Source organism: Sus scrofa, chromosome 6 (genome assembly GCF_054392235.1).
Source record: "Sus scrofa isolate SSC_HxYL_T2T_F1_AM1 chromosome 6, Sscrofa_HxYL_maternal_Yorkshire_Landrace_v2.0, whole genome shotgun sequence".
NCBI classification, from domain to species: domain Eukaryota; kingdom Metazoa; phylum Chordata; class Mammalia; order Artiodactyla; family Suidae; genus Sus; species Sus scrofa.
Window position 1 is genome coordinate 148,624,625 of NC_139388.1, and position 15,294 is coordinate 148,639,918.

At 35.8% G+C, this 15,294-nt stretch overlaps 1 protein-coding gene across 17 annotated transcripts in view; it reads left to right on the forward strand.

Annotated features, from left to right (window-relative positions):
* Positions 1 to 12,617, forward strand: part of DEPDC1 (DEP domain containing 1) — a 37,191-nt gene extending 24,574 nt beyond the window's left edge. For 6 of the 17 annotated variants that reach the window (XM_021096485.2, XM_021096486.2, XM_084964742.1 and 3 more), the window contains one exon: positions 302 to 2,074. In XM_021096485.2, coding sequence (XP_020952144.1) covers positions 302 to 442 — 141 coding nt within the window. In that variant the 3' untranslated portion in view covers positions 443 to 2,074. Of the gene's footprint in view, positions 1 to 301; positions 2,075 to 3,292; positions 3,868 to 9,846; positions 9,971 to 10,958 lie in introns of those variants that run through there. The other 11 variants (XR_014807996.1, XR_014807999.1, XR_014808001.1 and 8 more) reach the window with 6 other exon arrangements.
* The last annotated feature ends 2,677 nt before the right edge of the window (positions 12,618 to 15,294 follow it).

A 15,294-nucleotide genomic window follows, 5' to 3' on the forward strand; every position in this document is an offset into this window, starting at 1 on the left:
AAATGTACTAGAACCTTGTGACCTTCATAGGCTTTAACAAATGAGAAGGAAGAACATCTGGAATTTAGGAGAATTAGCAGAAAGTTAATGCTGTTAGAGAGAATCCTAGAATGTTAATGCTAACTGGGATCTAAGAACTATTGCAATGCACCTTTCATATGTGACAAAGAAGAGGGGGAAGTGAAAGGATACTGATCTCTGTAATACATCTTTGAGAAGGGCAAAGATGCATAAAATATTGACCAGTGGCCTCAGCTAGAATAATGTTAAATACCTTCTAACTCCTTACCGCGTTTTCAAGTTCCAGAAGGAATATCCCCTGATCTATCAGAAAAGATTTCCCACGTCTGAGAGCGAAGCAGCACTTTTTGATGACAAACCTACAATCAAGCAACCCATGCTAATTTTAAGAAAACCAAAGTTTCGTAGTTTAAGATACTAATTGGATTGAAAATTATGTAGTACTTGTGGAACTTTAGTAAGTGGAACCATATCTAAGAATCCAGCTACTAAAAAGGAAGTCTGCTTATTAATAAGGCTTTTCTAAATAAAAGAAATTATGTAAGGAGGTGCCAAAATAGTTTTTATCAACATGAAACTGCTGAGAAACTTGTGGATCTCAACTGAGAGCAAATAACAATAGGTGATACCAGGTATTTTAACCAGAAATAATCTTTTGTTTTTTTATACAATTATCTGAAAAAGCTATCATGGTGTGTGCTAAAATTTCATTTACTTGAATTTTGAAAACTGACATGTGCTCAAGATTAAGCTGTAATTCTATTAAGAAAACTTATCTGCACATATGCTTATGGATGTGAGCTTAAGAACTAGTTGTTTAGGATTACTTTTGTTTCTAAATCTAAGAATGTGAAGAATATTTGAAAATTCAGTGAGTTAATTTTTCAACTGCTAAATATTGCACTCTTGTATATTCTTTTTCTATTTTTGATCTATTTATCTATGTGTGTGTTTAAAATGTGTATATATAAGACTTTGGTTTGCCTTAAACATTTATCCTATCTACTTCAGTTATTCTTTTTTTTTTAATTAATATCTTTTTTCATTCTTCATGGATCTACTAGGAGATAAAGATATGAAAGTAGTATAAGGCAATCGTGTTTATTTAAAACATATTTATTTAGCAACTACTATGACTATGTGCCTTTTCATTCTTCAAGATGTGGAGACAATGATGAATAAAACAGAAAAGTTTCTTCCCTAAAAGAGAGATACCTATCAGTTACTTAAAATAACAATATACCCCATGAAATCAAGTCATGAAGATTCCTTCAGCTGAAGACCGGCCATTTGGATTATGGAACAGTTCTCTAAGCCAGTTTCAAATTGGTGCATATCAGAATCACCTGGGAGAATTTGAAAATAATACATGCTCAGGCCATATATTATACTGATTAAATCAAAATTTTAAAGAATGGCATATAGGCTTTAGTATTTTTTTAAACTCTAGGTGATTTCAGTATCCAGCCAACTTTGAGAATCAGTGCCTGAATATTATAAGTAAAAATATTTGAAAATTATATTTTTTATTAGTAAAATATTAGGCTAGTGACACACTGGTTTTATTACTTCCTTGGAAGGAAATGTCAAGTATAAATCCCTCTCAATAGAAGGTTCTCTAAATTTCTGCTTGACTAACGTGGTGCAAACTCGAAGCAGTTTTTCTTCCAAACTTTATGAAAGATTGTTTAATATCTGTTTGTTCGTGCAAAGACATATGTAATGCCTTGGATAGACACTTTTTGTGACTGTTTTGATTTCTCCGTGTAATGTCATTACTGTGGAATGACAATGTCCCTTTTCAAATCAATATTTTTATTAAAATATGAACAGAAAATAACATCGTTTGTCCAGAAATCTTAGCTATAAAAATATTAAACTGAATTACAATTCTTTCCAAAGTATTTGCTGTATACTAAAAGCTTTCCTGTTTAAAGATGTGTAATAATGTGAATTATGTTGTATATTAAGATAAAAATTATTTTTGGTTTTGTAACAATTTAAATTTGGTTCATATTTATTGATAAATATTAAATATATAAATTTAAAGACATAGTAAACTTTCATCTCTATTAGTGTGCATGCAGTTGAGGTTACATTATATAATATAATGTAACACTTTTTTTAATGATGTGAACTCAGAAGTTAAATTTGAATCCTACTTTGCCCTTTATTCCATAACTCTGGGCAGGTTATTTAATTTCTCTAAGTCCCAGTTTTCTTATCTGTGTGATAAAGATTATAAGAGTACCTGTCTTTTAGGATTGTTGTGAGCATTTATTAGAATACTGTATGAGAAGTAATTAGCACAGATTCTGCCATAGAATAAGGATTCTATAAATATTAGCAATTGATACTAGAAACACCTAGAATTATAGCACTAGAAGAGATCTTAGCAAAAATATAGTCCTCTCAATTGCTTTGGGCAGAAAGGAACCAAAACAAAGCATGAACAATTGGTGAGTCTTATTAAACTATTTTTTTAGTTATGAAACAAAGGTTCTGATTGTACATACTGGTTGGAAATATTTGATCTAATATAAAGGGAAAATTTGATGAGGAAGGGAAGCATGCATGTCTTCAGAAGGAATGTCCTTGAGTATGTGAAAGTATATGAGATGCATTATACAAGTAGACGGCTGAGCCTTTGGCTAGAGCCTGGATAAATTCCATTCTATCAGAAAAAAGGGCAGCATCTTTAATATCAAATATTGTTAGCTTGATTTGATATTGAGTGCTTATAGAAAGTCTCTTCTAATTGCTCTTACTTTCTCATGAAATAAAAACCAAAGCAGCCCCTGGGAGTAAAATGTGGTGGGGAAGATGTTGCAAGTCTGAATGGAGAGGGTGTGAAATAGTCTAGTAAATCCGTGGGAATGCTATGGAAATTATAGTTCTGGTCCCAGAACTTGTTGCCACCAACCAGTCCCAATAGCTTCTGCTAATTGCTGTCATTTAATGATCCCCTTTCCTCATATACTGTCCTGTTATCTAGCACTCAGCAGTGGAAGTACAAAGAACTTCCTACTGACTAGCTTTTTGTCCCTGGAAAACAAACCCTGAGTTTCCTCACCTATAAAATGTGAATAATAACCTCTACGTAACAGAGTTGTTAGGGTTATTAAAAGAGATAATACCTATAAATCTTGAATTTAGCAAGCCCATGCTCAATTGCTAAGTCCTTTCCTCTTATATTAAAAGATCTCTGCTAATTAGAACTTTTCTTCCAAATCTGTCCTCATATCTCACAATATATTTTCTATTCTTTCAGTGATAATATATTTTACCTCATGTTTGGTAGAATAAAGATACTTCCAGAATTTTATATCCCAGAAGCCTATATGTACCTCTCCAACTGATACACCACCCTTTGGTTTTGGAGGTAAAGAACATGTGTGTGTATGTGTGTGCATGCAGTGTTATTGTTGAAATGAAACATTTCTAGGAGAGAAATGAAGGACTGCTGGCTTTAATATTAAAGTCTAAATTGAAATAAAGAAATTAAGTCAGTTGACTGCAATAAATTTAATAGTGCTAAACACAATAAAGTATAGCAACTAAGAAAAATTTTTTAACTCAGAATCATCTTTTATATTAATTAAGAATCTTATTTTCCAAGAACAGACATGGGGGGGAGAATGTATAGAACAGCTGTTTTTATTCTCCTGAAAACCTCAGAATGTATACTGAGGAAACACAGAAGGCATAAGACATTTGAAAATAGTGAATTTTGCTCATTACAAAAACAATTTTTGTGTCAAAATTTAGCTTTACATATATTAGTTGGTCTCTATGTTACCCTTCCATAAGAACTAGAAAACCAAATACCAAGAAAAGGAAAACAAAGGAGGTAAGCCTTATGATGGTCCCCAGATTACTGTCTGTAGGCAATTAGTTGCCAGCCCGCACTGCAGGGGGGGGGGCAATCAAAATAAAGTCCAGTGTCTCATTACATTAAGGAGCTAGAGATCAGAGTTCAGGATGACTGAGGAAATTTTAAAAAAACAAAACAAAAAACCTTCAGAGATCTGAGTGCTCTAAAGGTTTTGTTGAGTACTAATTGGCATGAGGCAGGATGAAGTAAGTCAGTTGAGTACTAAAAAATAAGACCAAGAAAAGAATGGACTGGAAAGCAGTAAATCAAATAATCCCTGAACCTCACAGATCTTGGAATAGATCATATTCCCATCAGTCAATGTAGAGAGAGCTTCTAATACCTGAGGCCTTGAGTAGCATCTTCAGAAGAATTGTGCTTTGCTAGTGGGGCAAATTTAGCCCTTGAATAAAAACTGCTATAGACTTACCTTAATAAATCTTAAAAACAAGCTTCAAAAGGTTCAAATCACTCTTCAAGTAACTTCTTACATGCCAGAACAAAGCCCAATACTTAAAGAAATACAGTAAAATTCCAACATTCAACAGTGTAAAAATCACAATGTCTAACATCCAATCAAAAATTACCAGACATGCAAAGAAACAGAAAAAAATATAATCCATAACCAGGCGGAAATGTGATCAATAGAAACATACCCAGAAACAACAGAGATAATGAAATTAACAGAGTTATTATGAACATTACAAATACATTCTAGGATAAAAAGAAAAGCACAAATATAGTGATAGAAATGGACAAGGTAAAAAAAAATTCAAAACTAGAGGTTAAAATACAATACCCAAAATGAAAAATAGAATGAAATTAAGAGCAAATTTGACACAGCAGAATATTCATGAATTTGAAAATAGCAATAGGAACTACACAAAGTAAAGTATAAAGGAAAAAACTGAAAAAACAAAACAATATAAAAAGAACAGTTTCAGTGAGCTATGTGGAAATATGAAACTGAGTAATGTGTGCAATAAGAGCCCAGTAATGAGAGGAGAAAAAGGAAGAGTGTAAAAGTTATTGGCCAAAAATAAGGCTCAAGTTTTTCTGAATGTCACAAAGACCATAAACCAAAGGAGCTCAAATAACCCCCAGCAAAAGAAACAAAAACCTGCTCTAAGGCACAGATAATCAAAGTTCTGAAAACTAGTGATAAAGAGGAAACTCTTAAGCGCATTCAGAGAAAAAAGTATTTTATATAGAGCAACAAAAATAAGAATGATAGACATTAAAAAAAAAAAACTGCAAACCAGAACATAATTGATATGTTTTAGATTTGTTTTCTTGGCAGAGAGTTGGTGCTAGTTCACCACCAATAAAAATTTTGACGGGGACTATCAGTACTCCACCAACCACCAGTGATAGTTTCTTCATTACAAACCAGCAATTGGCCTGATCCCAGATCCAAAATTCTATTTTAGTCAGCTTCCTAGGACTATTCTTAGTTTTGTCTCAGGTCATATACTCCATCATATTGGGACAAATGTTCATGTGTAGGAGGTTACCAGATAGAGGCCTCAGTTGATCCAATACACAGCTCTAGAGCAGGGATGGCTCTTCAGAATTATCCCAAATTGAGAGAAGAGGCTGGGCCTTTGTACCTTCTGTAAACCAGTCACTGAATGTGGGTTGATTAGGGAGGAAGTGTGACCTTGGATGAGGCAATTCCCTTCAGCCCAGCACCATCTAAAGAGTACAGCCAGTATTCCCAATAACAGGGGAATGAATGACCGCACTGACTGTGGATTGGTGGAGAACACCTCATAGTCACTGCAAGGGATGCCTTAGCATTAAAGCAAACTAAAAAAGTGTTTGTGTTACTATGAGAGGTTATGAGAACTAATTTTGAGGGTTGTGTGGTTTTTTTTACTTTATATTTGTTTATTTAAAAGTAATGTCGATTTACTAGAGATGATTTGGAAATGAAAAAAGTTAAATCACCTATAATCTTAACCACATGAAACTCTGAAATATTGGATTATCCTGTCTCTAGAACTATGTGTACTCAAAGGAAAGTAGCTCTAAACAGGAATAGGAAGCTCTTATGTTTAGAAGAGTTGTGAGTATATGAAAGATACTTTGGCTTAGTGCAGACTTAAATAAACTGAGACATTTCATCTAGGGGGAAAAAAAGAGAAAGTAGCTCTCTATCTTCTAAATCTTATATGATTGGCTAGGATTTAGAGATGAGCAATAATTTATCTTAAAAGTTCATGATGAAGCTGAAAATATAAGACCTGCATTCTTGTTCATTATGTGCAGTGTCTCAGACTTTTGTATTTGTGGGTTTTCATCAGTTTTCTGCTTGGAAAACTCGGAAATGCTACAGACTGCATCTGTCATTAGATTTTAGCAATTTCAATCTGTCTCCTTATACTTAAGTAACCAGATTTGTAAGGCAACACTTTCATGCTCAAGCAAAGAGTCCTCTTTTCTAACTTAATATTCATGTGTCTCCTCCATTCACATTTACATTCTACCTATTGCTAAGCTGGAAGGCTATTAAGCATTGCTGTTAAGCACTCACTGCTCATTAAACAGAAAATTGAATTTCAACATCAAATTATAAATTAGAAGGAATTACACAATTTAAAAATCACTCAGATGTTGGTGGAAGTTTAACTTTTGGAGTCGGTGTTATATAACTCCTAAAGTGACTCTTTGTGTATTTATTTTTTAAGAAATCTATTAATGTTAGATTTGGATGACTTGTGGGCAGCAGTGCCATCTGCAGGCCTCCTCTGAGGCAGCTCTTTTTAGTCTCTGGTGTTTGGCTCCACTGAATATTTATGGCTTCATAATGTCAAATACAAAGTGGTATTAATATAGATTTAAGAAGGGTGAAGTTACAGGTATAGATCCTCATTTAAACCATTGAGTTACTATCAACTTCATATCCACATTTATAATTCAGATATTAAACACAACATGTTAACATGAAGAATATATATGGAATGAGCACGGATATTGGAATCATGCAGAACTGGGTTCTAATTGCATCCATATCACTTAGCAGCTGTGTGACATTAAAAAATTTACTTCTCTGAGATGCAGTTTTTTAATATGAGTAGGGATTATACTTCCTTCATGGCATATTTGAGAGCTCAAAATAGATAAAGTGTATAAAATGCCTAGTACAGAATGTGCGTACAGTGTGCCCCTAATTGATAGTAGTTCCCTTTCCCTTAAAATTAAAACCAAAATATCAAGACCATTTATTGCCTTTGTACCCAGTGAGTTTAAGAGTTATAAAATATATCATTGCCTTTTTGGAGAAAGTGGGGTTTGAAGGAACTGTCTTCCTGGGATATTTATTATCCATCCTGTCCTCTATGTCTTTTCATTTTTACCTCTTCAAAAATTTAAATGTAGATGTTTATGTTGGTGGCTGCATAGAGTATTTCTGCAAAGTATTTACAAGAAATTGATAAATACCAGTTGCTGAATTTTGGGGCTATGAAGGAGCCTTGTTGTTTTAATGTGTATATCCTTGGAGCTGTTTTAATTTCTGTCATGTACAACATTAGTTTTTCCGCAATAAAGCACTAATATTTCCTTTTTTAGGAAAGGAAAATAACTGAGATTATCCTTATATAAAAAATGAGTAATTCCTTCTCTTCACTCCACCCCCCAAAATCTTTGCTTCTAAATGAAAGCAAACATCAGATTTTGGATAAACTTGCTCTGAAATCATAATATATATTTTCAAGAGAACCTGTATACAGTTTTCTTCAGAATTGATAAGAATTTAATAAACTGCCTAAGATTTGTCCTCTGAGGAAGCAGAAGCTGACATTATTCAACAGCTGGCTGCAATTATACAATTGTGTTGTGCTAGTATACAACAGCTGGCTACTATAGTAGAATGTGACTTCCATGGTCACTCATGGACATGCCCAGAATGACACACTAGTTGAATCACATGGTGTGTGTTTCCGGCTGAGGCTGAGCAAAGGAGAGGCTCCACCTTCCTGTTTCAGCTCTCATGCTGTAAACAGGTATCCTTTTGCAGTCTTTGTAGTGCCATGTTTTTCTCACTTTCATGCTTCCTGTAGGTGATTTCACTGTTTAAAATGAGTGCTGCAATGCTGCCTTTTGTTCCTAAATATGAGAAGGTGGTGATGTGCCTGTTGAGTAAATACATGTGTTAGGTAAGCACCATTCAGGCCTGAGTTACAGTGCTGATGGGTGAAAGTTAAATGTGAATGAATCGCCAATATATATTAAATAATGTGTTTATACAGAAGCATATGTAAAACAACGTTATATGTTGACCAGTTAATGAAAATATTCTGACCAAAGGCTCAAAGGAACCTAACCCTCCAATTCCCCTAGGAGCAAAGGTTCAGGATTTGCTATTTCAATGTTTGTGGATGACTTTATAGAAACGTCACTTTAAATAATGAGCATCAATTATATTGCCATATATTTACAAAACAGTGGAGGTGTCATGACTGATATTGTCCCCCATACATTTTTGTATTTTCCAGATTTATTCTCATGAAGAATTTTATTCATTATTTTATTTATTTTCTACTAATTTTATTGCAAAGAAAATTTTTCAAAAGATGCGTATTCTTAGCAATAGTGTGGTATGAGTAAAACACACTGATTTAGCAGTCAGATATGGATTTAAGTTATTGCCCTGCCATTTAGAGCTATGTAACTTTGGGAAAGTTGTTTTAACTTTTCACTGCCTATATCCATCTATAAGACAGAGATAATATTTTGTATGTTGGGAAGTTACTCTGAGAATTAGAAACAGTGTGTCTTAATTGACTAGCTCAATATCTGGTACAAGATGGAACTCAAAAAAAAAAAAAAAAAGTAACTATTAATATGAACTCCTAGGACTAAATCACAGAAGCCCAAACCTCAGGCTCTCAGGTCTTTGGAAAAAAATCATGATTTTCCTCCCAGTTATCCCCAAACATAAATTTTGTAGATTCAGTGCTTCAGCTTCTCTATACATATTTTTGTTCTAGCAACTTTTGAGTATCCACAATATGCAGGGACTCTTCTAGTGGTGAATAAAACAAACAAGTTTCCTGCCCTCTGGTGTGTTAAATCCTGTGACTTAGGCCTTGGTAGAAGAATTATAATGACTTTGACCTCCACTTATATATCCCATCAAATACCCAGATGAGGGGACTGGGACAGTTAATCCTCAAATACAGCATATTCTGGAAAGTGCATCATTTTTAATCAAATCCATCAGATGTTTGCTTAGATACAGCCCCAGATTTTTACTCCTAAACTATTTAGTATGTATAACATCATAGTGCTTGATTTTCCTTCTTAACAGTAACTTTCCAAATCTTGTTCCACCTGCTCCCTTCTTTTGAGAGTTTGCAATATCTCCTTTCTCTCTCTACCAACTTGGGGAGATTAAAGTTGCGGAACACTTACTAGATTGGTCTGAGATGGTCAGTAGGATTTGACAATTACATAAATTTAGAAAACCTCTGAAATAGAAGCTCTATTTCAAAAAGCAGTTTTTGAGAATAATTGAATCCACATCTCAGATAAATTTAATAAGGATGATTTAACCTAGTCATAATTCATAACAGAAGTTATGCTTCTAAAAATAAGCTACACACATGGGAATTCTCCTTGGCCATACACAGAGGGGTAGCAGTGTATTTCTGTGTCTCTTTCCCCCAGTCATGATCCCTTAGCTGTGTTGTTCTTTTCCTTAGTAGAAGGTACTTGAAATGTCATTACCTGTGTTCCCATGTGTCTTCCAAAAGGCTGACAAAATCCCTCCGTGTATGGCCTGTGTCCCACTGTGTCCATTTCTCATACAGCTTAGCTCACCTCACCCGTATACTACTGCCCTTCTGCATTTTTCTGTTTTATCTTGTCTCTGTTTTTTATGCTGCATTCAGCTTTTGTTCACATTGCGGTGTCCTCTCTCTGCACCCTCTTTCCTTCTGCTTCAGCTCTCAGCCATCTTGGAGAGACTATTTACCTTTGGGAAATGATTTTATTTTGCCACCAGAAAAACCAACCCCCTCCCCAAGTGCTTCTCTTCTAATACAGTCTGGATCTTGGGAACAGGAAACAGTAAGTAGTTTTTCTTCATTCCAGAACATCCTGGGCCATAGCTACACAGCAGGGATCAAAGCAGGCACACATCAAAAGCACCCCAACTGAGAGGAGCAGCCCTGAAGCTTCAGTGCCTTAGGCTCTTGTTATCATCTCTGCCTGTGAGTCATGTGTATCTCATCTTTCCCCGTCTGCTGTTCCTTCTCTAGGCTCAGCAAAGAAAGCTGCTCTTTACCAAACTTTCTTAACTCAAGATAAAAACTCCTTCCATTTTTCCCTCCTTCTTCCTCTTATAATTACTATAGTTAAGTAATTTCAGTGATACTCACTTATACATCTGACATTTCTTAAGCCCTTTTTGTATGCCAGATACTATGCTGAGTGATGAGGCTTTTTAAAAAATGAATGGTACAGTCCCTACTCTCAAGGAGCTGTTGACTAATGGAGCAAAGCAACCAACACATAAATGAATAGTTCTAATATAGTGTGATCAAGTCCATAGTAGAGGCAGGCAAAAGATCTTTTGGAAGTAAATGGGAAGGGCACCATTTCTCAGTAAGATGATGCCTTGGATGAGTGTTTTGCCAGGCAGAGGGTTCAGGGATGTAGGGATAGGGTATGAGTGGGTGAGGGTAGTCTAGACATACACCCTAGGGAGCAAATCATGCGTGAGAAATAGCAGATGTGTTCTTGAGGGCGGGGTAATAGAAGCAGATCAGGATTGCTGAGCTATGTATTTGAGGCAGGGAGTTAATGGAGATACTGCTTTAAAGAACATCATAAAATTTTATCTAACATGTATTTAAGAACTTGATCTTTTGAAGGTGAACCTTACTAAAATGTAACTTCCTTATGTTCGGTTGAATAACAGCCCACCAAATAAGCTCATGTCCTAATACCAAAATTTGTGATTATAATACCTTATATGATAAAGTAAAAATACTTTGCAGATATGATTGAAATAAGGATCTTGGAATTTAGAGGTTTTCCTGAATTATCTGTGTAGATTCAATATAATCACAAGAATCCTTATAAAAGAAAGATGGGAAGATCAGAGACAAGAGAGTGATGTGCAGATGGAAGCAGAAGACACAGAAGAGGCTGTGCCGCTGGCTTCAAGATTCAGGAAGAAGCCACAAGCCAACAAATATACGTGGCTTCTAAAAGCTGGAAAAGGCAAGGAAACAGATTCTCTCCTAGAGGCTTCAGGAGGAAAGTGACTCTGTGAAACCCATTTAGACTTCTGACCTCCAGAAACATAAGAAAATAAGTTTGTATTGTTTTAGTCATTAAGAGTGTGGAAATGAACAGCAGGAAATCAATATACTCCTTGAAAGCAAAAGTTTTTGGTTTATTGCTGCTCTGTCTTGAACAGTACCAGAAGACACCACCCCAAAATATGCCTCTTTAGCATATGCCTTATTTTGAGATAAAGGCTAGTAGAACCAGAACACCTAGGAAAACTCCAATATCAGGGCACAAGTTTCCCTTTGGTAAAGGAATTTTACATGTATGAAGGAAATTTCCATTTGTCAATCTGTCTTCCTTTCCAGTACCAGAAAGAGGATGACTTTTAACAACTCATTCAGAAGTGTGAATGTAACAGGTCAAAATGATTTTTAAGACAAACATTCTGGAGTTCGTGTCGTGGCGCAGTGGTTAACGAATCCGACTAGGAACCATGAGGTTGAGGGTTTGATCCTTGCCCTTGCTCAGTGGGTTAACGATCCAGCGTTGCCGTGAGCTGTGGTGTAGGTTGCAGATGCGGCTCGGATCCCGCGTTGCTGTGGCTCTGGTGTATGCTGGCAGCTACAGCTCCGATTAGACCCCTAGCCTGGGAACCTCCATATGCCACGGGAGCGGCCCAAGAAATGGCAAAAAGACAGAAAAAAAAAATTCTAAGAATAATTGCCTCAACTGCACACAACCTGGGCAGATATGATCAACTTAGCTAAAGAATGATCATAAGGGAGTTCCCGTCTTGGCTCAGTGGTTAACGAACCCGACTAGCATCCATGAGGATAGGAGTTCCATCCCTGGCCTCACTTAGTGGGTTAAGGATCTGGCATTGCCATGACCTATGATGTGGGTCACAGGCTCAGCTCAGATTCCGCTTTCCTGTGGTTCTGGCATAGGCCGGTGGCTACAGCTCCAGTTGGACCCCTAGCCTGGGAACCTATGTATGCCGTGAGTGCGGCCCTAAAAAGACAAAAGACAAAAAAAAAAAAAAAATGATTATGAGGGATTTACATTGAAAAAAATTTCTGGAAAATCTTATTGAATGTGAATTTCTGCATTTCTGATTAATGCCAGGAAAAAACACTATTGCAGTTTCATTGAATATCTCACAGCTCTGGTGAACATTTTTGTGCCATTATCAGCGGTTGCAGGTTGCAGACTAACTGACAAAGCTTGCATTGTAAGCTATTAGAATCTACTAATCTGCTCTTTTTTTCCCCACTCGGCTTTTTTTTTTTTTTTTTTTTTTTTCATATGCAAGGTAAGCAGAATCTGGAAATAAATCATTCAAGTCTGATTTGGGCATCTTCAGTGGATTCTCCTGGTATTTCACGTTTTCATCGTTATATTGATGTCTTATCAAATGCTTTACCAAATTTTTAATTATAAAATATCATTAAAGTCCTGTAACTTATGCCCACCTTCACCATGTTCTCTTTGTGCGTGGCTTTTTTTTCTTTTCTTTCCCTGTGTGCCCCTGTACTGTTCTGCTGATTACATAGAAGGATCTTCTGAGAGGCAGGTTAAGTCTGACAGAGGTTTTCAGTCTGACATCTCATTTTACAAACTTTGGAATTCAGGGTATTGAATCATGGCTTGAATAATTCAGCCTGAGCTAAAGCTTTATATTCCACAGATATTCTAAAAAGCAGTCTGCTTGCCCATTTTCTACAGTGGTCCAAGGCTGTTATTTTAGAAAATATTTTTGCTTTATTGAAGAGGCAACTTTAGAAGAAACCCTTTCAAAAAGGGAGTTATCTTCAAAAATGATAATAATAACATCCTCATCAGATATAGATATTATCTTCAAAAATGGGGCCACCTATCCCTTTTTTAAGCTATGCTCCCAGGGAGTTCCCATTTTGGCACAGCAGAAACTAATCCGACTAGGAACTATGCGGTTGCAGGCTCGATCCCTGGCCTCGTTCAGTGGGTTAAGGATCTGGCATTGCTGTGAGCTGTGGTGTAGGCTGTAGATGCGGCTCGGATCTGGTGTTGCTGTTGCTCTGGCGTAGGCCGGCAGCAACATTTCTGATTCGACCCCTAGCCTGGGAACCTCCATACGCCGCAAGTGCAGCCCTAAAAAGACAAAAAAGACAAAAAAAAAAAAAAAAAAACCCGCTATGCTCCTAGAGTTATTTTGCTGATGGTGAATTAGCCTCAGGAAGGATAAGGTGTTGTTTATCTCTTCATTTATTTCAAGGCATTGTTCTAGATCCTAGAGATACATATAGAGATTTTGCTTGTTGTCATGGGCATGGGCAGCTGCCTCTGCCTCTTTTTTTTTTTTTTTTTTTTGACTTTGAAGATCACAGAGCGCCTTTGTCATATTGTGAAGTCAATACAGAGTAATACACAGTGGATACATAATTAGCTTCTCACTTTGAATTTAGGGAATACTACATTGTTTAACTTTGAAGGTAAAAAAAACTTGAAGTTGTCATAGGAAATTAGTATTAAAACTTTAGAAAACATATACTGAGCACTTTACCTATTGTTATTATTACACACCAGCCTCTGTTGGGCTTGAAAATAAATGTGTGGGCCATTTTGATGGATCAGTGTCAGGACAGTGGACAGAAGGCCCATTTACCCAAAATAACTCCCTTGACACTCCTAGTACAGAAAATTTGCACCATTCATTCACCCATTCATCTTATTAACTCAGTAACGCACACTATGTGCTTTGCATTGTGCTAAACAATGGGGATTAAAAACTAAATAGACCTTAGTCCTAATATATAGACTCACAGACTGGTTAGAGAAAGAGATGAATAAATTGCCAATTATAATGTAACATGTACTATAACACATGTAAAGGAAGTATAAAGCTATGAAGTAACACAAATCACAGGTTGTATATTTTTTGGATTATATTGTCCATCCTAATAAATAAAATATCTTAAAAATAGTACATTCAATACTCAAAAAAATTGATCTCATGCGAATTGAGATGAAGTCTGTTGAAGAAATTTACTTTGTCTTTTTATTCACTGCCATATATACATAGTATATGGCACTATTTATATAAGTATCAACAGTAGTCTTTCTTAAGTTTCTTTCTTCCTACATTATCCAACTTCCAATGCCACCATATCATACCTAATGCCTTCAGTCATGAAACTCCATCTCGTTTTCCCACTTCCAAAGATGCGCAAGAAGGTCCCACACTATTCTATACAAAGCTTGGGCAGTTCTCTGAAACTTATTTCAAAAAAAATAAATATTTATCAATTGGTGAACTTTACCTCCCAACTACAATTAAGTACCACAGGCCAGATTAACCCTCTTCTCTGAAATAATAAAAAATAAAATAAGAGTGTTCAAAATACTGGGCATCATCTAATTAAAAAAAAAAAAAACAATTATCACTAAGCAATGTAAGCTTAGTTGCACCAACTTAATGCTATGAAAGGATTCTAGGTTGTGATGCCCAAAGTGTGAAACAAGATAGGGCCTAAATGACTCCCAAGTTGAGGAGATGGAACTGGGAACTGAAGAAAACAGGGTGACCAGATTTCACAAGAAGGAGTCCTGTAGAGGGAGAAATAGAGAATTCTGAAGCTTTGCACAGTGTTCCCCTTGAGTATTTGGCTGAAATGCTATTGCATTTCCTTCTGTATGAGGAAATCACCCAAGGCCAAGAGAATCACCAGAATGAATTAGGGGTCACAATGCTAATCTCCCACACAGAGCTGAGAATGGTACTTATTCTCACCACCCAGACTAGAAAAATCTCATGCTTCCTGGAGAATTTGGTAGAATACCCAAAAGAGTCTTGACTCAGTATTGGACAGTAATACTGTAAAATATAGTATTGGGGAAAATTGGTCTGCACTGAGCACTGCTTCAGTTGAACCTAACAAATCTTAAAAATAAAACTCAAAGACCAAACTGTTTCCAAAAACACTGAGTCACAGAATAAAACTCAAAAACATTTAAAGGAATACAAATAAACCTAGCAACCAACAAAGTAAAGTATAAAATGTCTGGCATCCAGTCAAGAATTATCAGCATACAAAAATGGAAAAAAATAAAACCCATAATTAAGACAAAAGTCAATCAACTAACACTGACCCAGAACTGAGACATCTATTATAATC